General features: G+C 34.9%; 2 protein-coding genes across 8 annotated transcripts; one reads left to right on the top strand and one right to left on the bottom strand.

The window, feature by feature from the left end:
- On the bottom strand, positions 1-2,398 carry LOC120079494 (GDSL esterase/lipase At3g27950-like). 2 transcript variants are annotated; one of them, XM_090314642.1, is made up of 5 exons: positions 1,975-2,398; positions 1,170-1,370; positions 868-1,040; positions 507-774; positions 1-421 (listed from the first exon to the last, which is right to left on the bottom strand). In XM_090314642.1, exons 1-5 carry the CDS (start codon positions 2,222-2,224, stop codon positions 168-170), a joined length of 1,146 nt encoding a protein of 381 aa, XP_090170768.1. In that variant the 5' UTR covers positions 2,225-2,398; the 3' UTR covers positions 1-167. The 2 variants fall into 2 exon arrangements, with proteins under 2 accessions (XP_090170768.1, XP_090170769.1); XM_090314643.1 differs by having other exon boundaries at positions 1,170-1,322; positions 1,975-2,365.
- Positions 2,399-9,773: 7,375 nt separating this feature from the next.
- On the top strand, positions 9,774-26,472 carry LOC150035413 (uncharacterized). 6 transcript variants are annotated; one of them, XR_016530372.1, is made up of 3 exons: positions 9,774-9,922; positions 25,878-25,938; positions 26,116-26,472. XR_016530372.1 is itself a non-coding variant. In XM_090315064.1 (3 exons), exons 2-3 carry the CDS (start codon positions 18,562-18,564, stop codon positions 19,380-19,382), a joined length of 714 nt encoding a protein of 237 aa, XP_090171190.1. In that variant the 5' UTR covers positions 9,774-9,922; positions 18,461-18,561; the 3' UTR covers positions 19,383-25,871. The 6 variants fall into 6 exon arrangements, 1 of the variants encoding a protein (XP_090171190.1); XM_090315064.1 differs by lacking the exons at positions 25,878-25,938; positions 26,116-26,472 and adding exons at positions 18,461-19,246; positions 19,354-25,871; XR_016530371.1 differs by lacking the exon at positions 25,878-25,938 and having other exon boundaries at positions 9,774-10,025.
- The last annotated feature ends 1,475 nt before the right edge of the window (positions 26,473-27,947 follow it).

Below are 27,947 nucleotides of genomic sequence, written 5' to 3'. Positions count from 1 at the left end.
TGAATGGAGAATCAATCATGACCATATATGATATTATAAAAAGGTGTGTGGCTATATTTTCATGCTCAAATGACAAGCTCAAAGCTTCTTTGATCAGATTGGTAATCCAATATGAAGCATTTGCTCTAGAAGAACTAACAATTAATTCTAAAAACTAACCGTCCTTATCATGCATTACTAGGAGCTTGACAAGCTTTGTCGACTGACAATGGTGGGTCTGAAAATGAGCCATTCAAGATGTGTTTAGCAATCCACGAGTTTGCAGCCTCAGAGTAGTGTATGCCGTCCCAACTAATATGCCTTGATGGATCTTTGCAAGGAATTCCATAAACTGTTCCATTCACAACTTCCCTTTTCCCACAGTCAATGTGATAGCCATAGTAACTCCCACAACAAAACCTCACTGGATTCTTAAAAAAACCTGCCACCAAATTTAATACTAAAGTTAGTCACTCGTCTACTTCCTGATCAATATTTCAAATCATTAACAAGAAAAAAGAAAGAACCTTGAGTTTTTGCTTCAGTAATGAGCAGATATTTGGCTGAATACATGTCTACGTGGATAATTCTAGCTAGAGTAAGCTTTTTCCCCAACTTTAGCAGCTGACTCTTCAGCTGCCGATTGAATTCTTGAGAGACTTCATTTTGGCTCTTCACACATCCGTTGCTATCTCGATTATCTGGTCTTTTGTTATACAATATAGAATAAGGCAGACATCCAATTGGACCTGTGTTATGCACCCAGAAATATCTTGCCCCTTCCTTGTACAATTGCTGAAACATACACCACGAAGGACATCACATCAGAGTTTTTATTTAAACATGTTAAGTGTATGCAATGTTGAGTGAGTGGTTTAGATTTCCTACTTGCACAGCTTCAGAGAATGTGTTCAGTATATCTGGAATGGAGGCTCTAACTTGTTCTTCTGATGAGTGTCGATAACCATAGGCAAGATCGTTCTGTCCAATATCAAATGTATATAGTGCCTTTGAAAACTCCTGGGGCCTTGCAATACGTTTGATTGGTATTGATGTCCTGTCTGTCACCGAGTATCTAACATTATAGTAGTTATTATTGACACAATATCAGAAAATTCATACATCAAGGAGATGAAGCTCAGCTCTGTCCTGAGATGTGTAATGTAATGAGTAAAGAATCAGAAACTGACTGTTAGAGCAGAGTCGATCATATAGAGCTGTGGTGCGGGATTTGAATTGGATGAACTGTGCTACTTGAATGCCAAGATGAAAAGGGCTATAACCACCAGGACGAATCGACGAACCTCCTGTTGCAAAATTAGCTCCATGCCTAAAGCCTGTTCCTAATGAGTCCAGATAAGCACTCAGGTAATGCAATTTCAGCTTCTCAGCTGTAGGAAAACTACACATCAGTGAGAAGAGGTGAAAAAGACAAACTCACAGCCCAAAAATGCTTCCAAATGCAGAAAATCCCGATTGTTGCTTCATAGTAATTCATTCAAAAGACTGCTTGAGTCTGTTAGATAGACTAATTGTAAGCCATTTTCAAGATCCCAACCCCTTTTGAGTTCATAAACCTAAACAGCAGAAGTCTCTTTATCTTCCTGACAAAATAATGTTGCATTGCACTCTGTAACTAAACCAGCATAGTTTTACTTATGGATTATACCCAAAAGGTCTATATTCACTCCATTGTTAGATGATATAATCTTAAATTTGTCTTCACTCATCAGGTTAAGCGCAGTTAAAATTGATTTTTACTTCTAAAGTCTTCTACATATTTCAAACCTAGAAGTAAGCAGAGTTTTAGATGATATAATATTAAATTTGTCTTTGTTCATCAGCTCGATGTTTAAGCCCATGATCCCAATAATCTAAACCAAGATTAAACCATCACTAATCCTAAGAGGTCAAAGTTTCCTAAGAAAGGATACAGATAGCAATTTATGCACAATCCTCAGAAACAAAGAAATGTGAGAAAAATAGGAAAGTTACCTATAAAGTCTATAATAAGACGGCCATCACAAGCCCTCCCAGAAGGATGTCCAAAGAAGGTTTCGCCATTGGGTGGTTGAATCGCATTGAGTGCCGCCGATATTCCTCCTGTGTCTGAATTTGAGTCGCCGAAGTTATACACAGCCGGAAACCCACAACTCCCCGCGGCGGCGCCAAACGACGCCACCGTCCGTCCCACTAAACCCAGAATCAGAAGCACCAAAAGACGGTGGAGCTTCAATGGGTTCATGATTTTCACTGCTTAGTTGTTCAATCATTCAGGAGAGCTAAGTAATTAGGAGGGAATCGTAGCCATCTTGACTAATGGCGTTGTCGTTGATGCCATTGGCTTTGTTAAAATTCTGAGATATATTTGCATTTTGTTTTTCATAATGTCTCTAAGATTAGTGTGAACTTCATACATGTAAAAAAAATACCTTCGTCGTCCTTGAGGTTTTAAGGAAAAATCGGTGGTTAATATTTCAAATTAATTATTTTATTCCCTCAATTTTTTAGAATGAATTTAAAAGTTTCCTCAACTAATAAATATATTAAATTTAAATATAAAATTAATGAAAAATATGATGTCGTGAGATGACTTAAATTTTTTTTTTAATATTTCCTGATAAAATTTGCTCACTCCTCTCTCTTCTTTCTCTCACAATAAAATGAATTGAATGTAGCATATATAAATTAAAGATTTTGAAGACAAAAAATAGTTTTTTTGTTGTGAGAAAAAATAGAGACGAAAACAGAGTAAAAATCAAATACAAAAGTTAAAGAAAAGCTTCAAATCGTAGCTTTCATGGCTTCTAAAAACCAAATCAATATAAAAGAATGCAATTTTACTGAAGAAAAATACAAAATTCTCAAATGGTTCCTTTTTTCTTCTCTTCTTTGTTCTTTGTGGAGTTTTGTCTCTGTGATTTTAGATGTTGGAAAAAGAGAGAGTTGCTGGTAATGGTGATATGAACTTTTCTGGTGAGGACAAAATTTGTTGAGATATTCGAGTGAAGGAGATGACCAGTCGATATAGATAGGGAGATGAAGAATTTGAAGAGTTTTCTTTCTTTTCTTTTTGAAATTTTCTCTCTAGAGAGGGATTTGGAATCTCTCTTTCAACTTGTTTGTTCCTAATCCATATGAGAGAGAGTGAGAGGTGAGCCAATTTCATCTCATGTTCTCCAATTGAAAAAATAACAAACAAAGAAGCATGTAAATGGAGAAGAGAGGACAAGAGAGAGGAGAGAATAGAGAAAAAGAAGAGAGAGAAGTGTGAAATATTAAAAAAAAAAAAAAAAAAAAAAAAAAATCTAACTCATCTTGCCACAACATATTTTAAACTAATTTTATATTTAAATTTAATATATTTATTAGTTGATGGACTTTTAAACTTATTCTTAAAAAATTTTAGGGACTAAAATAACTAATTTGAAACATCGGAAACCAAATGCATCTATTTTTAAAAGTTCGAGGACCAAATGCATCTATTCCTAAAAACTCAGGGAACAAAAATGTATTTTTCCCATAAACTAAACAAGAATGCAGAAGTGAGCATACCCCACTCCTCTCTCCCCCTTTCTTAGCCAACACCATTAACCCTATTCATTTTTTACCTTGAATGAGTCAAAGCCACAAATCTGATAAATAGAAGGAAAGGAGATCAGAAAGATACGTGAACAACTTGACTCTCGTATAGGTCGAATCTTTCTGTGAACAGTAAGTAGTGAATCTCCCCTTATTTATTTTGGGAAAGTTAGTGGCCGCATGTGAATTCTTTCAAGGCAAGAGGCCTGATCGAAATTCTTATTTACTATGATCCGGTCGAGGTGGTTTTCGTTTACCAGCGCGTAGGTGGTCTAAGTTCCTATGACCGAGTCTTTCTAGCCCCTATGAACATATTTTCTTAATGTATTAAAGAGGGCCTCTCTAATCGGTGAAAAGTGGTAGGTGTCCACAAACGGCCATCCCTGGCTCGGCTCCGATAATGCAATTCCGGGAGGATTCGGTAGTTGGGCACTGGATCCCTTCGGACCTGGAGAACGTGGGACGGGGACACTGGATCGGGGTTTGGTGAACCAACTGGCTGCTCCTCTAGTTTCAGTATCGGGCCCTTTTTTCGTTGCCTAGGTTACACCTTCGAAATACCCCTGAAGGGAATTTGTCTCTACTTCCCTCAATCTTCACTTTACGCCATGCCAACTCCCCTTTCGTCATAAGGTGTGGAATTAGACCAAGAGGAATCTCCATAGGAACTAGTCCCTCTGATTTTGCACGTAAGAGATCAAGACACTGCCCTAGGGCTATGGACAAAGATGTAGATCAATCGCCCTATCTCGACAACTACATAGAGGGTCTCTAGTTGTATATGTATACTTGGATTTTGTTCCCCCCGTAAGATCAATATCACAACCAATATTCTAAGAAATGATATTTTTAGATATCGGTAGTTGTCCGGTCGTACCCAAACAGTAAGATTCCAGAGGAAAATGCACCTAAGATCAAATATTTCGAGCCAGCTTCTGTGGAAAATTCGTACTTTCTTTTTTATGCTGCCATCACATAAAAACATAAACTTTGAGGCTCAATAGCTAAATACATGGAAATTGAGTCATGAGTCGAGATCATAAAGAGCATACTGCAAGTAGGAAGTGGAATTAATATAATGAATTCAAAAGTTAGGAGTGGTGCACCAGCGGCTAGGTGTGGTGCACCAGTTGAATAATCTTTTTGTCCCTCCTAAAAAGATTATTCCAGAATAAATAGGCAATAGTTAGGAGTGGTGCACCAGCGGCGAGCAAAATCAAGGTTATTAGATACCTCAGGAAAGCCCGGCCAGAACCACACATGCAAGTTTCCCTGCATGTGGCTCATCCGTGATAACTTCTTCGAATTTGCATGAACTAGCTGACCGATCACTCAGTGATGATGCTCCCTCTAGCATGAGCGAACCTTTTTGGAACTGGTTAGGAATAGGCGCCACGAGACCAGCCCGAATCCAACCAGGTTCTATTTTCGCTAACATGAGTAGGTTAGGCATCCGAGTAGCAACCATCCTTAGGTAAAACCTTATTTCGCTGGGTGTGATTATAGAATTCTTGATGATGCTTTTCACAACACAAGGAAACTCTGCCATTTAATTTACTATCTAAAACTTCGTGAGATCTGATCCTTACTCCCTCACTCACATCAGTACTTGTTAAAGCAGAGACTGCTTATCCGAAGAATGATAGGTATTGTTGCCCATTTCTCATTTGAACCTGAGACCTCTAGATGATTCAATAAAATCTATACTCTTTCCTATTAACTGGGAATAGTCCTTCTATTCATTGCCTTTCCTTCTTCGTCCAGTAAGGTATGAAGCACTAGCTCAACCACACCAGATTCTAGCAAAAAAGCTTTTCTTCCAGGGTAGTGAGAAAAGAGCGGTTAACAGAACACTAACATATTCTGATTCACAAGAACAAGTCATTGGGTTATAGACCATCAAATAGCCCCAGTGATCCCGGACAAGCAATATCCACTACTGCTTGCCTTCCTTTTACGGGTTGTCTATCGATCTCATAGGGTTCACTCCCTCAAGTGATGTTTTTCAAGTCGTGATGTTGTGATTGTCGTCTTTCGAATGTTGGATTTGTCTGGCATGGGGCTTGATCCTTCACCATCTAAATAATATCATCAAACCAAACTAAAAATCCTCCCCTACTAAATCTTCTGAGTTCTAGCTTTCCTCAACCTATTGATAGAGTTCTTAGCCTACCGATGACCGGCTTTCAAAACAGCACCTTTGGGCAAAGGTTTCTCAATCAACTAACAACCTTGAACAAGAAAGAAAGCACTTTTCTTATAATACGATAATAAATAAGTACTCTAAGTTGCAGGGAAGAAGCTAGATCAAGAGTCAGGGAATTCCTGATTGAGCAACCTTTCCATTCCTTTTTCCTTGTCACCATAATGATTCAATTCCTAGTAGTATCAATGATACAAGTCGGCTCATAGATCAAGAAAGAATTCAGCTGCTTACAGAGACCTGAAGTGTTGCGAAAGACTGGGATGAGAAACAAAATGGAATGTACCGGATTTTGAGCACGTACAACCATCAAACTAGAGACCAAAGCTGGGCTTGACAAAACGGAAAGTATCATGGTACGTCGTCCTTTCCTGAAATGGAACTTTCATGCTGGAGCAAGAACTAGCATGAAAGTCGATCTATTACGACCAGCGTGGTTGTTTGTATTTCATTTTCTTCTTAGAAAGCACTTGCTGAGTTACTTACGGAATCTCAAATATCTCTCGATGCCGAGAATTTGTATGTTTCCAGGTTGATCAGAGGTTCGGCTTGCTTCTCCCCCACCTTTTAGCATTCTGGGCCCCCGACAAAAGAAGAGAAATTAGGCCATGTTTCCCGAGAAAGGTCGTCTTCTACTTCTAATCGATATAATGTCGGGGTTGACCTGCGGGTTTCCCAAGCCTCTGAGCTCATCAATGAAAATATTCCATTGAGAACAACACGATGTTCCGAAGTCGCGTCTAAGCACACGGAAATGCCACAAACGGTCATCGATATCGTGCTCCTAGTCGTTATGGAGAGCCAACTGGAGAGCACACTTGACATCCTCTGGATTTTCGAGCTCGAGCCCACGCTCATGCAAGATCCTGTGGGCTCAACGTACCATGATCGCCTCCTCATTCTCGCAGGCGTTCATCCTTTTCTTGTGCCCTAGCCTCCCTTTCAGCATCCAATGGATTCCCACCTTCACCATTTGGTTGATCCAGGTGATTCCATTGTTGAGCTACTGGGGCAGCAGCGGGTTGAGGGGCGGGTATGGCATTGGAAGGTCCAGCTTGTTTCAGTTGATTGACCGACGAGGTACTTCTACTACGTCTGGAACTGGTCGATTCTTCTTTTGTATCAGAAAAATCTTCTATATAAGTAAACCACTCAAAAGAGGTGTCGCCTTGGTTACCATGACCAGCCATCCATCTTGACAATCCCAAAAAAAAGAGAAGGTCCCCAGAAAGAAAGTCAAGAAATATGCGGTCCCAAAAGAAGATAAGACAGGGCGTAGTAGTAGAAAGATCAAAAAATATCGCAATAGAAAACACATTGGTCTCATCCTCGAGCCATATTTACGAGAGAGAGCACGAAATATATAAATTGATAAAACCAAGAGGACCGGATTTGTCATCAAATTGAGATTATTTCGTTTCCTTATCAGAGCGGGGCCCTTTCACTTTAGGGAGCGGGGCTTCTAATTTAATTGGCTTATTTGAAAAAAAACCTTGTTCTTTGGAAAATCGAGATCGTGTCTAGTACTGCACGGTTCCACTCTGCAAGAACTCCGAATCATTCTCTTGAAGCTCACCATCTTCATCATAAATGATCTGCTTGCCCTGAAATGACCTAGTCCAATAGGAAAATCCCAATTCATTGGGCCTTTCGATACAATCATATAAAAAGCCCAAGGGCGCCATATTCTAGAAGCCCAAACTATGTGATTGAATAAATCCACCTTGAGATGTTGCGGGTCGAGGACTTATTTTCCTTCCCCTTCTTCAAATTCCGATTCGTATTGTTCATAGAGAAATCTCTGATCAACTCTCGAACAAGATCCATTTTGCATAATATCTTAGAGATTCCTTGGTTCAGGCCGAAGAAGCAATGTCACTCGATCATATTATCAAATCGACTGCAATCTTTTTTTGTCTGTGAGAATCTCAACAGAGTGCCTTCTATGGCCGAATAAGCCATGAACTAGATCAGAATCATTCTCAACGAGTCCATAAGAAGTGATCCCATTTTTTTCATCGTCTGGGTAGAGACCAAAGGTCTTGAACGACCGATCCGGCAGAACAACTCAAAAGATAAAGAAGTCTCGTTAATTTCTCCATACTCGTTCCAAGTTCGAAGTACCATTTGTACAAATCAGAACCCCCTTCGTTACATGATTTCTTCTTCATATATCTTGATAATTGATCTATAGAGCAATTACTTAGAAGTACATTTTGTGCAACAGCCCTTCCTAACTGATAGAAAAGGATCCCATGATCTTGAATCGATCTTACCTGGGATTGCAAATTCCAAGTTTTTCTATGAAGAGCAGATCGAATGAGATTATAAAGATAAATTTTTAGTATGAACAAGAGATTTTGGAAGAATCGAGTAATTTTGTCTTTTCATACTAATCTAGATAAAGTAAGAGACAAAACTTTAACAATAGTTGAAATATTTTTTTCATAAAAAAACAATTTGATTATTCGATTTATGATTTATCATTCATCGATATTGATAAGATCCTTCCATTTTCTCCTTGTTAGGAGAATTATAAATAACAAAAAACCTAATAGATGTTTTCACTTATCTACTCTCTAGGATACAAAAATCTAATTAAAATGTTGTATAACTCAAGTCGTTCTATATTAAAAGGTTGAATTCAAAACTCCATGATTGGAAAAACTCTTCTTTTAACTAATTGCTGACAAAAATGAGAAAGTGGGAAGATAGAAGATGTTAATCTTCTTCTGTTTTGAGCGAATGGTAGGAGAGTTATTTATAATAATATTTTAGATCTAAATTTAACATGTAATAAATAAGAATTTTGTATAGCATTCTCTAATTAAACAACTAAATACAGTTTTCCACTAAATATGGTTTTCCTTCTTATGAAATAAAAATCTCTCTATTTCTCTAAAATAAAGTTTCAATTTAATGAAAACTAATCAAATATTTTTTTAAAAAAAATGTTTAATTCCTATTTCAGTCTGTGAACTTTGAATTTTGTTCTATTTTGGTCCTTAACTTTAAAAAACGATCATTTTAGTTTCTAAATTTTTAAAATGTATTTATTTTGGTCCCTACCATTAAGAATTTGTTAACTCTTTGATGAAATTGCATCTAGCATAAGTTGAGAAAATGAAGGTGAATAAAATGCCAACAACCAATGCACCAAAATAATGAACAACCAAAATCTTAAACGTAAAATGACTTTTGAGTTTAAAGAAAATCGGTTTACCACCTAATTCAAAATTGAAATCTTAAATTTTTTTAGTGTGACTAACTTATTTAGCAGTTTATCATCTAAAATACAAATCATTTCATCATTTTGTTTAAGAGTTGATAGAATTTTAATAGTAGGAACCAAAGTAAACATTCTTTAAAAGTTAAAGGACTAGAATAGATGTTCTTAAAAGTTTATGAACCAAAATAGAACAAGCTTCAAAGTTTAGATACTAAAGTAGGATTTAAATATTAAAAAAAATAACAAACACCTTTTTTATCACTCCTAGCTAAACATCTTCACAAGCTGCGAGTTCATGAGCAAGTGAACGAATGAGCCATGTTCATAAAAGGAGTGAGACTATTTGTTTTATTTCGTTCCCCTTATATGATATTTCATTAGTACTACAATTACATCCTCAAGTTAAGAAAATAATTAAATATTAAAATGTAAAATAATTTTAGAAAAATAATCTCTCATCTCTCCATGCTACCCCACCCTTTCTTTTTTTCCTTCCTTAGCTGTAGTGTCGGCCTTGGGTCCCTCATCTCCATCAGTAAAATGGTGATGACCATCGTTATGAGTCCATAATTAAAAAAAAGAAAATATATCCATCTTAATATATTTGTAAATGGTAGGGGTGTAAGAAACCAAACCGAACCGGTCGGTTCAGGTCGGGTCGAGTTCTATTTGAAATTTAGACTGAACCGACTCGAACCGTTAAGGTTTAGTTCGGTTCTCTAGTTCACCCATCCCACTTAAGTAAGGTTACTAAAGTTCGATTTCAATGTCCCATCTTCATCTCCTCTGTCGCTCCCAACCTCCTATGTTCATCTTTTCTAATGTTCCGCTCCCATCTTTATCTCCTCTGTCGCTCCCATCTTCAATTCAAACCTAAAACTCACCCTCTTTTACATATCAAGTTCATCTTTTCCATCAGCGTCGATAAGGTTTGTCGTCTTTTCGTCCTCATCAAGTTCTCTTTGTCCACTGCTCCTCTCTCTCCCTATCCGTTCATCAGCGTCGCTTAGCTTTGTCATCAGCGTCGATAAGGTTTATTTGATCTGAAATTTATTATAGGTTTTGTTTCTTTTTGTGATTTGAAATTTCTTCTAGGTTTATCTAGGTTTTCTAGGCTTTCTGGGCTTTTTTTATTCCCAATAGAAAAAGAAGGCAACCGATTTTCTTCTGGATTTTTCAGGGTTTTTTATTCCCTCTTCTGTAAGTTTTTTCCTTTATTTTGTTCTTATGTTTTCATATTTGATTTGAGTTTTAGTGGAAATTTTTGGATTCACTCAAGCTTCTATTTACGGGATCTAGGATTCAGTGAACTAATTATATTTGTTTTTAACTTTTTAGAGCTTAGATAGATTACTCTGTCTGTGGTGGTAGATTGGATGGTAGGTTTCTACTTGAAAATGAAAGATAGATTAGATGGTAGTTGTAGTAGAAGTGGTGTTAGTGTTGAGGTTAATGTCCTAAATCTCGTAGGGCCCTATAGTTTGTAAACATTGTATGAACAACTCTTATGTGATTAATAATATATGATATTTTATTCACTTTGTCTATAAAATATATGATATTTTAGTTACATTAACCACAAACCAATAAACTAACATTCAAGATTATCATTGTAACTTAAACATGTATGTGGAGACATACAGGTAGATCATATTTAAGTGATAACCTAAATGGTCTGTAGTAGATGGATAAGGTTGGGTACGTTATCCTGGTGACACTACGAGTATGGCCTACTTTGTAGGTGTTACAATTGTTGTAAAGTGCTATATATGATTTGATCTGATCATTCATCTATTAGACACGCGAGCGGGGATATTCTATACAAATGAGTTTGTATAAGACCGAACCACGAAATGGTTAGTCTCATTACATAACACTGTTCATAATAGAGATTTACATTTCACCAGGATGACCATAGGTAACATAACCTGAATCCTAAGTGAGTTGTGAACTCTTGCCTATGAGGGCGATCCTTTAATTTGTATAGGTGAGAGTGGTCAGATCGCCGACTCAGCAAACCTACCATTTTGGAGATTTGTTTGATTGGGGAACTGGGAACATAACTACACAAAATGGAATTCACTCCTTCCTCAAAGCAGGGGTAAGTAGATAAATTGCTCTTTTAAGGATTGATTCCGGGTCTTGAACAATGTGGCGCCACACCATCTCCTGGCCTGAGAGGGGTTTAGTCATAGTAGGACTATGATCTATTGTTCATTAGAATAATCAGTGGTACTTAAGGAGTTAGATTAACAACATAGGCAAAACGATAATTTGGCCTAGTTGTACTTACGAGCAATTTATGAAGGGTCATCGTATTGTTGATTGGTTATGTCCAATGGACACAGAAATATATCTGTAGTGCGAAGAGTGCAACTATTGGTCTTTAGTGAAGTACTCGACAGTTAACGAATGGTGAATAATGTACTGGTGAAGACAAAGTGAATTAATAAAGAGTTTAATTAATTATTCATGTACCGTTGAAGCTTCAAGCTATAGGTCTATAAGGTCCCCTTGGTAGCTCAAACGGATTTAGTTGAGAATCAGTTTTTGGATTAATTTGAATTGTTAAAATTAATAAAAGGGATTTAATTATATTAAATTGATTCAATTATATATGATACAATTATCATAATATATTTGATACATTATAGTTTAATGGGAGGAAATAAATATTTGAATGAGATTCAAATATATTTTCTATGATTGTAATTCATAGTTGTTAAATTTAATATAAATATGATTGATATTAAATGTCATAAAATAGAGAAAAGAAACTATAGTTTATATTGTATGTGATACAATATTAAAACTATATGTTTATATTTGATATAACATATAATTTAATATAAATATAATATGATAAGTTAGTTATCATATTTATTTATATTATTTTATTATTATTTGAATAATAACTTTTTCATCTTTTCTCTCCAACCACCTTAATGGGTGGTTATTGATTTTGTGGCAAGAGAAATAAAAGAAAAGAGGTTTTCTCTTCTTCCTCTATGACCGACGATTTTCAATTTGCTAAACGATTGAGAAAACTTTTGTATTCTTGATTTCTTGAGAGCTTTCTCAATCTTCTTCTTCCTTCACCCAAACTATCCCTCATAACCAAAATAGTTAGAGCCCACCACTCCTTGGTTCTTACCCCGAAAATACCAAGGACTCTTTGTAGTTGTGTCCGGTCTGTTTGGTTCAAGAAGTTCTTGAAGAAGGTTTTCAAGAAGTTCTTGAAGTTGTTTCTGTTCGAGGTTCGTGACTGTTCAAGGGAGGTTTTGTGAAGAAAGGTTCTTCAAAGATAATATCTCTTAAACCCTTTACTTGTAAAAGCATGTTGTAGTTTAATATAAATGCATATCTGTTGTATGTTTACTGGGAATTATGTTTTCAATAATTAATGGAATTTGGACGATCCGCTTCCACTCAAGAATCTCTTCAATGAGTTTCTTCAGTTGGGAATGTCCTAAAACTCACAGTTCGTAGTATATGAAACATATTCTATTTTTCGATAAAAGTATTATTGAAATTGCATTCTGTTATAAAATCAATTAAACGAACTCATGGCTATAGTATGAATAATTTAACTTTATATAGAGACATAAAAGAGGATCACGTTATAGTACATAGCCTAAAAAGGTCTATAAGATATGAATGAGATTTGGTACTTCATCCTGGGGACATTATAGATGCAACCCACTTTGTATACTGATACAAATGATGTGATCCTGAAATCGTTCATATGGAGACATGCAAGTGGAGGCATCCTATGCAAAATACGTTTGCATAAGACCAGATCATGAAATAGTCACTTTTCTTTATAACGACCGTTTACTGTTAAAACTAACTATTTCAATTTGATGACCTAGGGTAACTTGATCTTAATCTTGAGCTAACTATGAATTTCTATTTATTTGGGATTATCCTTTAATCTGCATAGGTGAGAGTAGTTCAACAGCACTACTCAATAAGCCTCCCATTTTTGGAGTAAAACCAGATAGATAATTGGGGACATAGTTCTGTAATATGGAATTCACCCCTACCCATTTTAGGGTTAGTAGATAGGTTGTTCTCTTAAGTACTGATTCTTGGTCTTGAACAAAGGGGTTTCATCCTTTTGTGATAGAGAGATATGGTTTATTAGTTGGACTATAAACCAATCGCTCAATAGAGGATCAGTTGAGACTTAAGGAGCAAGATGTATTTACAAGGATAAAATGGTATTTGTCTTTTTTTACCTAACTGTAAATACGAACTACTTGTGAAGGATCGACTTATTGATTATGGTTAAATCAAGTGGACAGAAATATATCTACAGTGAGGAGAGTGCAACTACTGAGTTATAGTAGTATGTCTCGGTAGTTAACGATTATTGATTAATGTGGTTTAAAGAGTTTAACCAATTAATATCAAATCATTGGAGCTTATGATCGGTAAGTCCATAAGGTCCCTCTATTAGCTTGTGAAAGATTAAACATTGAATCAGAAGATTAAGTGAATTTGAAATGTTCAAATTTCTATTTAGGATTTAAATTTGAAACGTTCAATTTCAATTTAGTGTTTGGATAATTATATTCGATATAATTAATGTTTAATTTTGTTGAAATTAAACGTAATTGTAGTTCAAATATTTAAATATTGATTTACATATTGATTACATGAATAGGATTCATGTTTAATTTAGGTATTTTATTAATTTAATATTTGACATCAAATTATTATTTAATTAAATTTGTTTAATTAATTATTTAAAATTAAATCAATTTCCAATTTTTTAAATTCAATGTTCAGAAATTGAAATTTCGTTTGATTTAATTTATAACTAAATCTAATTACAAATTGGAAAATAATTTGGTTAATGGATTTATCCCAAGAATGGGAATTTTTAGTAGATTAATCCACATTTTAACATCTTGCCCACTATCTAAATGCTTGAACTGTCAATTAGCTAGATTAGTAAGTGCTTGCATGAATTAACTTGATAAATACTCCAGTTTTAAGAGGATTGAGGATGATGCAATCTATTTTTCTACAGAATTTCTGCAGAAGTTTGTTTTGCTCTTACACTCTCTCAATTCCACCTTAATCTTTCTCAATTAAGAGTTCCACCACTCAAATTCAAGGTTGGGGATAGTAGATTAGATCCTCTTGGTGGTCTACTGGAGATTTGAAGATCTAATTCGTGAAGATTGCAAGGATTTGAAGTGAATTTACAAAGGTTATACACTTCTAAAACCCTCTTTGTTAAAACTTAAGGAACTCTGGGAAGAGAACCTTGAGCGAAAGCGAATCATCCAAATTCTATTAATAATTGAAAACTTAATTTATGGCAAACATACAAATAGATATACATTTACATTAAACTACAACATGCTTTTTACAAGAAAAAAAGGTTCAAGATACATTACCTTTGAAGACCTTTCTTCGTTAAACACCCTCGAACAATCACGTTCCTCCTTAGACCACCACTACCATTCCCCCAAAGATTTTATAAAGAAAATCAAGACATACAGTTTATGAACTTCTTAGATATTCTGAAGCAGTTACACATTAACATTTCATTAGTTGAAGCATTGGAAGATATGCCCAATTATGTGAAATTTCTAACAGAAGCTTCCACAATACAAAACAGGTGCACTAATCGATTGTTGCAATACTTTGGTTAGCAGCAAAATCCTGCCAAAATTAAAATATTCGGAAAGTTTTACAATCTCGTGTTCAATCTGAGGTCAGAGTTTGGGCAGAGCATTGTGTGACTTGGGTGCAAGTATCAACTTAATACCCTATTTAGTATTTGCTCAACTAGGAATTGAGGAAGTGAAACCGACCATCATGACCCTCCAATTAGCTAACGAGTCAGCTATCAAACTAATAGGGAAAATTGAAGATGTGTTAGTAAAAGTAGATAAGTAGATAAGTTCGTGTTTCCCACATATTTCATAATTTTGGATTGCAAAGCTAATAAAGAAGTATCAGTAATTTTGGGACGTCCATTTTTGTCAATAGGGAAAACACTAATTGTTGTGCAAAAAAGAGAATTATCGATGAGAATCAATGATCAAATGATCATTTTTAGTGTGTTAAATGCATTAAAATTTCCTGGAGATATGGATGAATGCTCATTTGTTGAAAATATTGATGGTTTATTTTTTTATTTGCAAGATTTAGTGATTAAGGAAGTATAGGAAGAAGGTACTCAAGAACTTGAAGAGTCAATAGAGCAAGTCGCTGCAATAGCTGAACTGCTAGCATAAGCAACAGAGCATGGAGTATTAAAGCCACTGAAGCCATTAATGATTAACCACCTGAGCTCGAATTGAAACCATTGCCAGCATTTGAAATATGCTTACCTTGGTTAAAACAGCATCTCGCCAGTGTCAGAATAAAATGAGCAGTCATTATTCCAAATCTTGGGGAGGCTTATGCGAGTAATCGATTGTACTATTGCTGACATCAGAGGCTTATGCATGCACCCTATCAACTTGGAAGAAGGAGCAAATAACTTTGTTGAGAATCAAAGGTTAAATATTTACGAATACAAAGGAGGTCATGAGAAAAGAAATCATAAAATGGTTAGAGACCGGAGAGATATACCCAATCATCGACAACATATGGGTTAGCCCAGTCGAGTGTGTGCCCAAAAAAGGTGACATGATTGTAGTTACTAACGAGAAGAATGAATTGATCCCAACTAGAACAATGCACTGTATGGAAGGTGTTTATAGATTATCGCAAACTCAAAAAAGCCATAAAGAAAGATCAATTTCCATTGTCATTTATTTATCAGATGTTAGATCGCTTAACAGGGAAGGAATACTACTGTTTCTTAGACAAATACTCGAGATAATCAAATTACCATTGTGCCAAAGGACTAAAGCAAGACAACTTTCATATGCCCTTATGGCACCTTGGAAAGCCTCGAGTTTACCTCGCCCGTAAACCCTTGCTACAAAAATAAAATTTATAAATTATCGAACGAACTACTTATACTAACTTGTAGTACAAGCGGCAAGTTTGGGGTCGAACCTCATGGAAGCCGGGAGATTAATTCATCAAAGCTCGTTTTTAGTTAAAGAGACAAAATGGGGAAGTTTTGTGTGGACGAAATAGGAAAGTGCATAAAAGAAACAAAGTGCAAGAAAATAAAAATAGAAAAACAATTAATTGAGATGTCTTAGCTCAGAGGGATGATTCACCCAATGTAATTAAGATCATTGAACAACCAACATATAACTTAAACTCCTTGTTTATGCTTAGCTCAATTGATTGGAATCCAAACCAATAGTCCTAATTATCTAATTAATTGAAATGCATTGAAAACGAATCCACTCCATGCAAATTGATAAATTGCATTAAGTTCTAAGGATGACACTAAGATGAGTGTTCGACTTCCAACGTCTAATCAAATATTTAATGTGGTTTCTCTCTAGGTCGATAGGATGAACTACTATTCATTATAGACAACGAATTACAAGACTAACTAACATATTGCTTCCTTTGAATTAACCTATAATTAAATGTCACATATTACAAGTTGTCTCCAAGCATTCAAATTACACAACAAAATCATTGGTCGTCAGTTAACAATTAAATCATACAATTCATAAATGTAAAACTCAGATTGAAACCCATAAACAAGTTCGTATTGTTAGACATATTTAAATAATAATATGTTTAATTAAAGTATGGGCTATGTATGTGGATTAATAATTTATCACATTGGGTTATTTTATTAGATTGAGCCCTATTATGTGATCTAATTAATTAAGACCCTAGATTCCTAATTGAGTATGGACTTAATGGGTAGAAGCCCATTCCTAGTTAATTAGGGTTTAATGGGAACCCTAACTGAACTAGTATATAAAGAGACCTTAGGCTATGGTCCCCAATATACCAAAGCAATAAGCACTCAGTCTTTCTTGAATCCCATCTAGAGAGAGATCCCACTTAGGGCATTAGGAGCTTTGGTTGAGGAAGATAATAGTCGTCACTTTAGAGTCATCTTAAATATTTCAATAGAATCCGGTATGTATATATTCTTAACAATTTGACATGAATGATTTTATCTATTCAATATAGATATAGAGTATTTATGCTAACAAGTGGTATCAGAGCATGTTTTTCATGTTACATTGTTGGTTTATATTTGTTTTCCATTAGGATTGTGATTCAATTTTGATTTTGGTTAAAGAATTAAAGAATAAAGTTCTAAAAAATTGAATCCCTCATTGTGCCGAAACACATGACACAGGCCTCACACCACGAAAACCCATGATCAATCGACATTGTAGCAATTGTCGGCTATGGTTTCATGAGTTTTCAAATACAGAAACTGTCGAGAACCATTAAAAACCCATTCAAATTTTCTTTCTCTTTTCTCTTTAATTCTTAATTGGATAAATTTGGTGAATTTCACTTGGTTTTAATTACATGAATTCTGTGATATTGACTGGGTTTTAAGGTTAAATTTGATTGAAGATTTTGAATTCGTTAATAATGGAATCTGGTTGAGCAGCAATTTTATGATGGCTGAAGATTGCGATTTATGTGCAATCGAAGGGTTATTGTTGGAGCATTCAATGAATTTGGTAGATTTTCTCAAAAAAGTAATAAAGATTCATTGGCTATAAAAAAAAAAAAAAAAAATTAAAGTACATGTGTTCTTTGATTTCGTGGGTTTCAAAAGAGAAAAAAAAACACATAGTGTAGAAACAACCAATTTTTTTTATAAGTCTTTATCATTTAATTGTCAACGGAATCCACAAACGAATACGGTGTCGACGGCTGTTTAGAGATTAAAATTTGCGGCAGAGAAAGAGAATAATTTTGTGAAATTTTGGTCGACGTTTCCTGTTTGATTTTGACGGTAATTCTTGATCTTGATTATTGATAATTTAGTGAATTTAAATTTAAATTTGATTGATGATATTTATCGATATTCACATGTTTTGTTGCTTTAATTGTATTATGTATATGCAATTATTAAGTGAATATTGATAAAAACTATTTGGTGTTCTTCCTCATTTATTTTTGTACAATAATATTATTATATTATTGTGTCTTATATTTTAGATTGTTACCAAAGTAGCTTCTGTTATCTAGATTAATTTAATTCTAAAATATAAGATGTGCATATTCATGAATTTATGCGGATAATTATCGGCCCAAAGGAAGATAATTATTTGGCCAAATTGTGAGTATGCATATGGTAATGAGTATGTGACAATTATAAAGATTGCTCATGTGAAAAATAGTCGGTCCAAAGAAAGGCTATTTTTTTTTACAGAGTTAATTGTTAGTACTTTGATTACTACGTTGAGAGTACCATTTACAGTTGGTGTTTTTGCCCAAAGGCTGGACATCAATGTTGTGTTAGGTATCTTGTTAAAGGGGCCCACCACATATGTGAAATTATTTTGTTATATTTTAATTGTGAGCATATGTTTTGTTGTTTATTATTTCAGTTGGTCTTACTCAAATATCTGGAAATCTGAGTTCAATCCCTAAGTTGAATGGATCGAACTTCAAGATTTGGAAGGAAAGCTTAGAGATACTTCTCGGGTGTATGGATTTGGACCTTGCATTAAGGATCGATAAACCTACTTCTACTGAGAAACAGCCAAATACGGCTAATATAGAGAAGTGGGAACGGTCAAATCGCATATGTCGGATGATCATTATGCACTCCATTCCGGAGTCTTTTCGGGGTTCTATCATAGAAAGTGAAAATGCCAATAAGTTTCTTGCTCAAATTGAAAAATATTTTGCTAAAAATGAGAAAGGGGAAGCAAGTAGTCTTTTGACTTCTTTAACTTCTATGAGGTATAAGAGCAATGGAAACATAAGGGAGTACATTATGGAAATGTCCAATCTCGCAGGTAAATTAAAGGCACTTGATATCGAGATAAATGAAAATTTACTCGTGCATCTGGTACTTATCTCTCTTCCTGCACAATTCACTCAGTTTAAGATAAGCTATAATACTCAGAAGGATAAATGGAGTATTAATGAGCTTATCTCACAATGTGTGCAAGAAGAAGATAGGATTAAGAGAGAAAGGATAGAAAGTACTCATTTGGCAACATGCTCTCTTGATAAGAAGAAAAGGAAAATTGTGGATGCTGCAGAAGGGACATCTCAGCAGAATAAAACCAAGAAACAAGCTACTGAAAATCCTTGTTTTTTCTGCAAAAGGAAATGTCACTTCAAGAAAGATTGTCCCAAATACGCCAAGTGGCGTGTAAAGAAGGGTAAACTTATTACTTTGGTTTGTTCTGAAGTTAATTTAGCTTCTGTACCTACAGATACTTGGTGGGTAGATTCTGGTGCTACTACTCATATAAGTATATCAATGCAGGATTGCCTGTGGAGCCGGCCGCCAAGTGATGCTGAAAGATTCATCTATGTGGGCGATGGCAAAGCAGTTCCAGTTGAAGCTATTGGAAATTTTAGATTACTTTTAAAAACTGGTTGTTATTTGGATCTGAATGAGACTTTTGTTGTACCGTCATTTAGATGGAATTTAGTTTCTATTTCTAGTTTGGACAAATTTAGTTTTTCTTGTTCTTTTGGAAATAATAAAGTTAGTCTTTTTCAAGATTCTAAACTTATTGGTACCGGTTCTTTAATTGATAATCTATATATGCTTGATTCTTTTGCTTCATTTAACAAGATCCTGTTATCTAATTCATATGGTACAAAGCGTAAATTAAATGAAAATTTCGCTATGTTATGGCACAAGCGTTTAGGTCACATCTCTAAACAAAGAATTCAGAAACTTGTGTCAGATGGAATTCTTGATTCCCTTGATTTAAGTAACTTCAACGTTTGTGTGGAATGTATTAAGGGAAACAGACAAACATAAGAAAATTAGGTGCCAACAGATGCTCAGACGTCTTAAAACTAATACATACAGACATTTGTGGTTTATTCCCTACGGCCTCTTGGAATGGACAACAATATTTTATTACGTTCATAGACGACTATTCAAGATATGGGTACCTATAGTTAATTTATGAGAAGTCTAAATCCTTAGACGTTTTCAAGTCTTTCAAAGCTGAAGTCGAACTTCAACTTGGAAAAAAAATTAAAGCTGTCAAATCTGATCGTGGTGGTGAATATTAAGGTAGATATGATGGATCAGGTGAACAACGTCCAGGGCATTTTTCCAAATACCTAGAGGAATGTGGAATCGTCCCGCAATACACTATGTCGGGCAAACCCAGCATGAATGGTGTAGCGGAGAGGCGAAATAGAACACTTAAAGATATAGTAAGAAGTATGATTAGTCATTCTTCTCTACCAGAATCCCTCTGGGGTGAGGCACTAAAGACTGCAACATATATCCTTAATAAGGTACCTAGTAAAGTAGTAGTTAAAACCCCTTATGAGTTATGGACAGGAAAGAAGCCTAGTATTAGGCATCTTCACATATGGGGTTATCCAGCTGAGGCTAGACCTTATAGGCCTAATGAAAGAAAATTGGACTCAATAACTATTAGCTGTTATTTTGTTGGGTATTCTAAGCACTCTCGGGGTTTCAAGTTTTATGATCCCACTTCTAGATCATTGTTTGAGACAGGAAATGCTAGATTCCTTGAGGATGTTGAGTTTGAGGGGGAAGATAATATAAGGAAAGTTGTACTTGAAGAGGAATTGGTTTCTTTTCCTCATGTGATTATAAATGATGTTCAAGCTTCAATTCCTAACTTCATTGTTGAACCAATTATAGAACAAGACAACATTGAAGTCCCCGTTGTTGAACCTGAAGTTCAAACTCAACAACCTCAAGTAATGCCATTAAGAAGATCTACTAGAGAGAGAAGAAGTGCAATTCTAGATGATTATATTGTGTTTCTTCAAGAACATCAGGATGATGTAGGCGTAATGGAAGATGATCCAATCAACTTCCAACAAGCTTTACAAAGTTTTAACTCTCAAAAGTAGATAAGTTCTATAGAAGAGGAAATAAAATCCATGAGAGACAATGACGTTTGGGAACTTGTCAAACTGCCATCAGGAGTGAAACCCCATAGGTTGTAAATGGATATTTAAAACCAAAAGGGATTTACATGGCAGTATCGAAAGATATAAGGCTCGTCTTGTTACAAAGGGTTTTACTCAAAAGGAAGGCATTGATTACAAAGAGACTTTCTCTCCGGTTTCATCGAAAGACTCTTTTAGGGTAATCATGGCACTAGTAGCTCACTTTGATTTAGAGCTACACCAGATGGATGTAAAAACCGCGTTTCTCAATGGGAACATTGATGAGACGATTTATATGGTGCAACCAGAAAACCTTGTATCTGGTAATTCAAAGTCTATGGTGTGTAAATTAAATAAATCCATCTACGGTCTCAAGAAAGCCTCTCGTCAATGGTATCATAAATTCCATAAAGTGATAACCTCATTTGGTTTTGAGGTGAACATTGTGGAAGATTGTGTATATCACAAGTTCAGTGGGAGTAAATCAATCTTTCTGGTGTTATATGTCGATGATATACTCATAACTAGTAATGATGTAGGTTTATTGCATGACACTAAGAGATTTCTCAAAAGAAATTTTGAGATGAAGGATCTTGGTGATGCTTCTTTTGTATTAGGAATTAAAATACTGCGAGATCGTTCTCAAGGTATTTTGAGATTGTCACAAAAGAACTACATTGAAAAGATCTTGAGTAGATTTGGCATGAAAGATTGTGCGCCAGGAGATACCCCGATCGCTAAAGGTGATAAATTTCATTTAGGTCAATGCCCCAAGACCACACTCGAGACTAAGGAGATGCAGAAGGTTCCCTATGCATTGGCCATTGGAAGTCTAATGTATGCTCAAGTATGTACGCGTCCAGATATTGCGTTCATAGTTGGAGTATTAAGCAGATATTTGAGTAACCCAGGGATGGATCATTGGAAAGCAGCCAAACAGGTTATGAGGTATTTACAGAGAACAAAAGATTATATGCTCACTTATCAGAGATCAGAAGTTTTAGAGATCATTGGGTATTCTGATTCTGATTATGCTGGATGTCAAGACACTTTGCGATCCACTTCAGGCTATATCTTCATGTTGGCTGGAGGAGCTGTATCCTGAAAAAGTGTTAAACAAACACTTATGGCTTCTTCTGCCATGGCTGCGGAGTTTATAGCATGTTATGAGGCATCCAATTATGGAATATGGTTGCGAAATTTTGTCACTGGGTTGCAGATAGTGGTTGGCATAGAAAGACTACTAAAATTATTTTGTGACAATAAGTCGGCTGTGATGTATTCCAACAACAACAGAAGCAATACGAAGTCAAAGCATGTAGACGTGAAGTTTCTGGTTGTTAAAGAAAGAGTTCAGAATGGTCAAATTTCGATAGAACACATGGAAACAAACTCTATGGTTGCAGATCCATTGACTAAAGGTTTACCACCTAAAGTTTTTCATGAGCATATTGCTCACATGGGTGTTAGTCACTTTTCTGATTCCATGGTTTAGTAGGAGTTTGTTATTGAGGATGTTCTTTGACCTTATTTTGTTTATTTTCTATATAGAATAAATTTGATGGTTTATGTTTTATTATCTGAATTTGTTTATCATGCATGCAGTTTAGCATAAAGTTTTTTAGAATGATCCCATTAAGGAATTTGGACCAGTTGGAAACATACATGATCTAGATCACTTTGCATGTAGTTTCCATGCTATCCATCCATACTTGATCTATATCATTGAATGTATTGGAATTGGTGATCAAGGAAGGTTTAGTTACAAGGGTAGTGATGAAAACCGCCTTGATTCCGTGCTAATACAGGAGATGGACCAGATTGAACTAAAGGGGAATTCTATTATTGAAATAACCTGTTTATGCACGCTTAAGATTTATGTGATCTAATTATATCAGGTACATAGACATAGCCCAAGTAGGAGATTGTTAGACATATTTAAATAATAATATGTTTAATTAAAGTATGGGCTATGTATATGGATTAATAATTTATCACATTGGGTTATTTTATTAGATTGGGCCCTATTATGTGATTTAATTAATTAATACCCTAGATTTCTAATTGAGTATGGACTTAATGGGTAGAAGCCCATTCCTAGTTAATTAGGGTTTAATGGGAATCCTAATTGAACTAGTATATAAAGAGACCTTAGGCTATGGTCCCCAATATACCAAAGCAATAAGCACTCAGTCTTTCTTGAATCCTATCTAGAGAGAGATCCCACTTAGGGCATTAGGAGCTTTGGTTGAGGAAGATAATAGCCGCCACTTTAGAGTCATCTTAAATCTTTCAATGGAATCCGGTATGTATATATTCTTAACAATTTGACATGAATGATTTTATCTATTCAATATAGATATAGAGTATTTATGCTACCATGTATTCATCATAAAATCATTATCTCCCAAAATAACATTGAGTTCCTTTAAATCTCTAAGCTAAGAAACCAAAAATCTTACCTTCCCATAGAGGATGAGAAGCTACAATCCGACATCTACTCGATTAACTACTAAAGAAACACCCAAAGAAGAAAGTGGAAGAGAGAAGAAAGGGGAAATTGGTTGGAAGCCCAAATGTGGGTGTTTATTTCTACCCATAATCGAAGAAACTTATTTATACTACAGTCGCAACGTCGCGACGCTGCCCTATCTCATGCCCATATCCGTCTCAAGTTCATAAGGTTGCAATGATGCCCTGTTTCTTCACGAAATATGCAACTTCTACCTTGTAGTGTTGCGCAAAGCTCGTTTGAGTGTTGTGATACTCTGTCTAGGGGTATTTTCATCCTTTCATGTCATTTTGAAGCCTGATTGCTCAAATTAGCTCTTAATTTCTCCAAATTAACCCCAAACGGCTCATAACAACTGATTCTACCTCCAAGATGCTCAATACCGATAAAATCATTAAATAAATACATTAAACATAGTAAGGACCTAGAATTAAGAATATGAAAATAGCACATTTTTTGTACTATCATACCTTCGCTTAACAACACTTTCAAATTGAAAGAGATTTGGGGTCATTAAAGTACTTTCTTGGACTTGAATTGTCAAGGTCCTCATGTGATTTATATCTATCCCAAAGCCACTATGCTTTATAGCTTATTGAAGACTCCAGATTGCTTGGAACTAAGCCTGTTGTTTTGCCAATGGACCATGACTTGAAGTTAGTATCAAGTGATCAAAACCTTCTCCAAGATGCTTCTGTCTACAGAAGGTTAATTGGGAGACTGCTATACTTAACAATATCAAGACCATATATCACATTTTCTATGCACAAGTTAAGTCAATTCATGGTCAAGCCTACTCGTGATCACCTCAATGCAGCTCATCGTTTGATCAAGTATTTGAGAGGATAACCAGGAAAAGGAATATTATTGCCCAAATTTACAGACTTCACCATACGTGCTTTCACTGATGCAAATTGGAGAGCTTGCCTTGGCACAAGATGCTCTATTATATGCTTTTGTGTCTTCCTTGGGAATTCCCTAGTTTCATGGAAATCTAAAAAGCAACAAACAATCTCTCATTCATCAGTTGAAGCCGAATATCATGGACCAGCGGTTGTTTCATGTGAAATCATGTGGCTTAAGAACTTTCTTGAAGAGTTGCACATTACTTCTACTTCGCCGTCTCTCTTGTTTTGTGATAATCAAGCGGCCATATACATAGCTTCTAACCCGATATTTCAAGAAAGAACAAAATACATCGTGTTGGATTGTCATTTTATTCGTGACAAAGTAAACCAATGGTTCAATTAAGCTGCTGTCGGTTCGTTCAAGTGCTCAGTTAGCTGATGTCTTCACAAAGCCGCTTCCAGTAGCCCCTTTCTTCTCCTTAATAGCCAAGATGGGTGTTCAAGACATTTTCTTCCCAGCTTGAGGGAGTGTCAAAGAGTAGCTATTTTGTTATTCTTTGTAACTAATTGGTTATTATGTTATCTTTTGTAAACTAATTATTCCTTACTCCATCCTTGCATATAAATGGTTTTACCCAATGAATAAAGTCTGTGAGGATGATTTATTAATTCTCTCTCTCTTGTTAATATGTGTAACCAAAGAGCTTCTCCCTTTCAACAATAAAACACCAAATCTTATCCAGAAATTCATACCTTCTAGAATATTGATCAGAGGTGGCTCAAGTCGTGGGTAATGTCAAAAGGGCAATCAATGAAAATGTTGTTGCATGAAACACATCCACTTCTAATAATAGCAGTGGCGACGTATAGATACTGCGGCAGTTTGACGAGCGACAGTATGGTGGTCGCGAGGCGCGTGATGGTCGTTGCTAACAATGAGAGAGAGAGCATGGTGAGAAGGAAAATCACTGCAACTACCTTTTGACAGCAGTATAGGACGTTCTGATAGCTAGAGACACTAGCGACGGAACAAGCTGATCGGCGGCGAATGGTTGGACGCAATGGAGGTGGTCGGCGATGGGTTTTCTTCCGTACGAGAACAAGGGAATGAGAGAAACTCACCTAGTGTTACGTGCGTCTGAAGTACAAAATTAGATTTTGAATTCTTTTTTCTTTTCTTTTATATATATATATATATATATATATATTAAATTAGGTGTCATGTAGATGTCCATTATTAGTGTCAATTGGTCATGTGTCACATATCTATTATCTCATATAATGTAGATTACACACTATTAGTATCCATCTAATCCATCTTCTATGCTAAATTGCCTATAAATAGTGACATTTGGTGAGTTTTGGAAGACACAAATACTGGTGATCAATCCTAAAAATTGGATAAAGTTGAGAAATTCATCATTTGTTGTTATATTTATTTTAATATTTATTTATTTTATGATATTTTATTATTTTATTATATTTAATTTAATATTATATTTTATTGGTATCCATGTCCCCCTTATGCTCTTCAAGTTTACAACACATTACCAGCACGAGTTCCTATCGTTTTTCCCGCTAAAGGTAGGTCATAAAGGTATGTTAGTTTTTTTTCTCTTCGTTATAATTAATAAATTTTATTTTATTTTTCATATTTAACATCTATTAAATTTCTAATACAAATATAATATTTTATGATAGTGTTGCCATGAAAAATCTCACAAAATTAGAAGTTGCTGTCCTTGGTATTAATGACAATAATTATTTGTCATAGGTGCTAGATGCCGAAATCCATCTGGATGCTATGAATTTTGGGAAGACTATTAAAGAAGAAAATACGACATCCAGTCAGGACAAACAAAAGTTATGATTTTCCTTCATCATCATCTCTATAAGGGCTTGAAAATGGAGTATCTTACAATAAAAGATTCCATATCTTGTGAAAATTTTTGAAAGAGATGTATAATCATAAAAAAAATTGTTATTCTTCCTAAAACTTATTGTGAGTGGATGCACTGGAGGCTACAAAATCAAATTAGTAAATGATTACAACTCTATATTATTTAAAATCCTTTCAAAATTGTTGTTATGTAGAGAGAAAATTACTGATGTTGATATGTTAAGGAAGACATTTTCTACATTTCATGTCTCAAATATGATTATGCAGCAATAATATCGAAATAAAGGTTTTAAACAATATTCTGAACTAATTTCATGTCTTCTCGTGGCCAGACACAATAATGAGTTATTGATGAAAAATCATGAATTTAAACCAACCGAAACAACACCATTCTATGTCTTTTTTTCCTATTCCTCTCTATATTTTTTTCCTAGTAGATGTTAACCTTTGTATATTCCAAATATTTTTTTTATTGTAATTATTTTCTTTTAGTGAAGAAACCTAGATCATTTTCAATGTTGGGTTACTAAAAAATGAGTAAAGAATATCTGTGTCTGGCAGACAGTACAATTACATATACAATACTTATAAGTAAAAAAATATTTTTCCAAACTGAAAATGCTAGAAGCAAAAGTCAATACAATATCAGGTTCTGCAAACCTAATTGAAGGATTTGGAAAAGTAAATATTATTTTACCTAGAGGAATAAAATTTACAATTGACAATGCACTGTTCTCTAGTCAATCAAAGAGAAATCTACTTAGTTTTAAAGATATACTTTGCAATGGTTATCATATTGAAACTGATAGAAAAAATAATATGGAGTATCTTTATATCATATCTACTATCTCATATGAAAAACATATACTAGAAGAGTTGTCTGTTTTATCTTTTGGATTATATTATACTCATATACGAGTAACTGAAACATATGTAATAATGAACTTAAAGTTCATGAATCCAGACATATTTACAATTTGGCATGGCAGATTAGGTCATCTAGGGTCTATAATGATGAGAAGAACTATTGAGAGTTCAAATGGACACCCATTGGAAAACCAGAAGATCCTTCAATCTATAAATTATCATTGCTCTCAAGGCAAACTAGTCATTAAACCATCACCAGTTAAAGTGGGGACTAAATCACCTACATTTTTAGAATGAATTTATGGTGATATAATTGGACCTATAATCTCACCAAGTAGACCATTTAGATATTTTATGGTATTAATAGACGCATCTAGCAGATGGTCACACGTGTGCTTATTATCAAGTTGAAATCTTGCATTTGCAAGATTACTTGCTCAGAAAATTTAAGTTAAAAGCACAATTTTCTAATTATACAATTAAGACCATTCGTCTTAATAATGCAGGTGAATTTACATCCCATGATTTTGATAATTATTGTATGTCAATTGGGATAAGTTTGAACATCTTGTAGCTTATGTTCATACACAAAATGGTTTAGCATAATCAATTATAATTTTTTTGCAATTAATTGCAAGACCATTACATATGAGAGCTAAGCTTCCCTCATTTGTGTGGGGACATGCTATTTTGCATGCAGTGTCACTTGTACGCATTAGGCTAGTAGCTTATCATAAGTACTCGCCATTATAATTAACTTATGGCCAGGTGCCAAATATTTTTCATCTAAGAATTTTTGCATGTACAGTATATGTTTCAATTGCTCCACCACAACTTAT

Source organism: Benincasa hispida, chromosome 6 (assembly GCF_027475165.1).
Source record: "Benincasa hispida cultivar pf3 chromosome 6, pf3_genome.v1.1, whole genome shotgun sequence".
NCBI lineage: Eukaryota > Viridiplantae > Streptophyta > Magnoliopsida > Cucurbitales > Cucurbitaceae > Benincasa > Benincasa hispida.
Note: the sequence above shows the minus strand (reverse complement) of the source record. Positions and strands in the feature narration are given on the sequence as shown.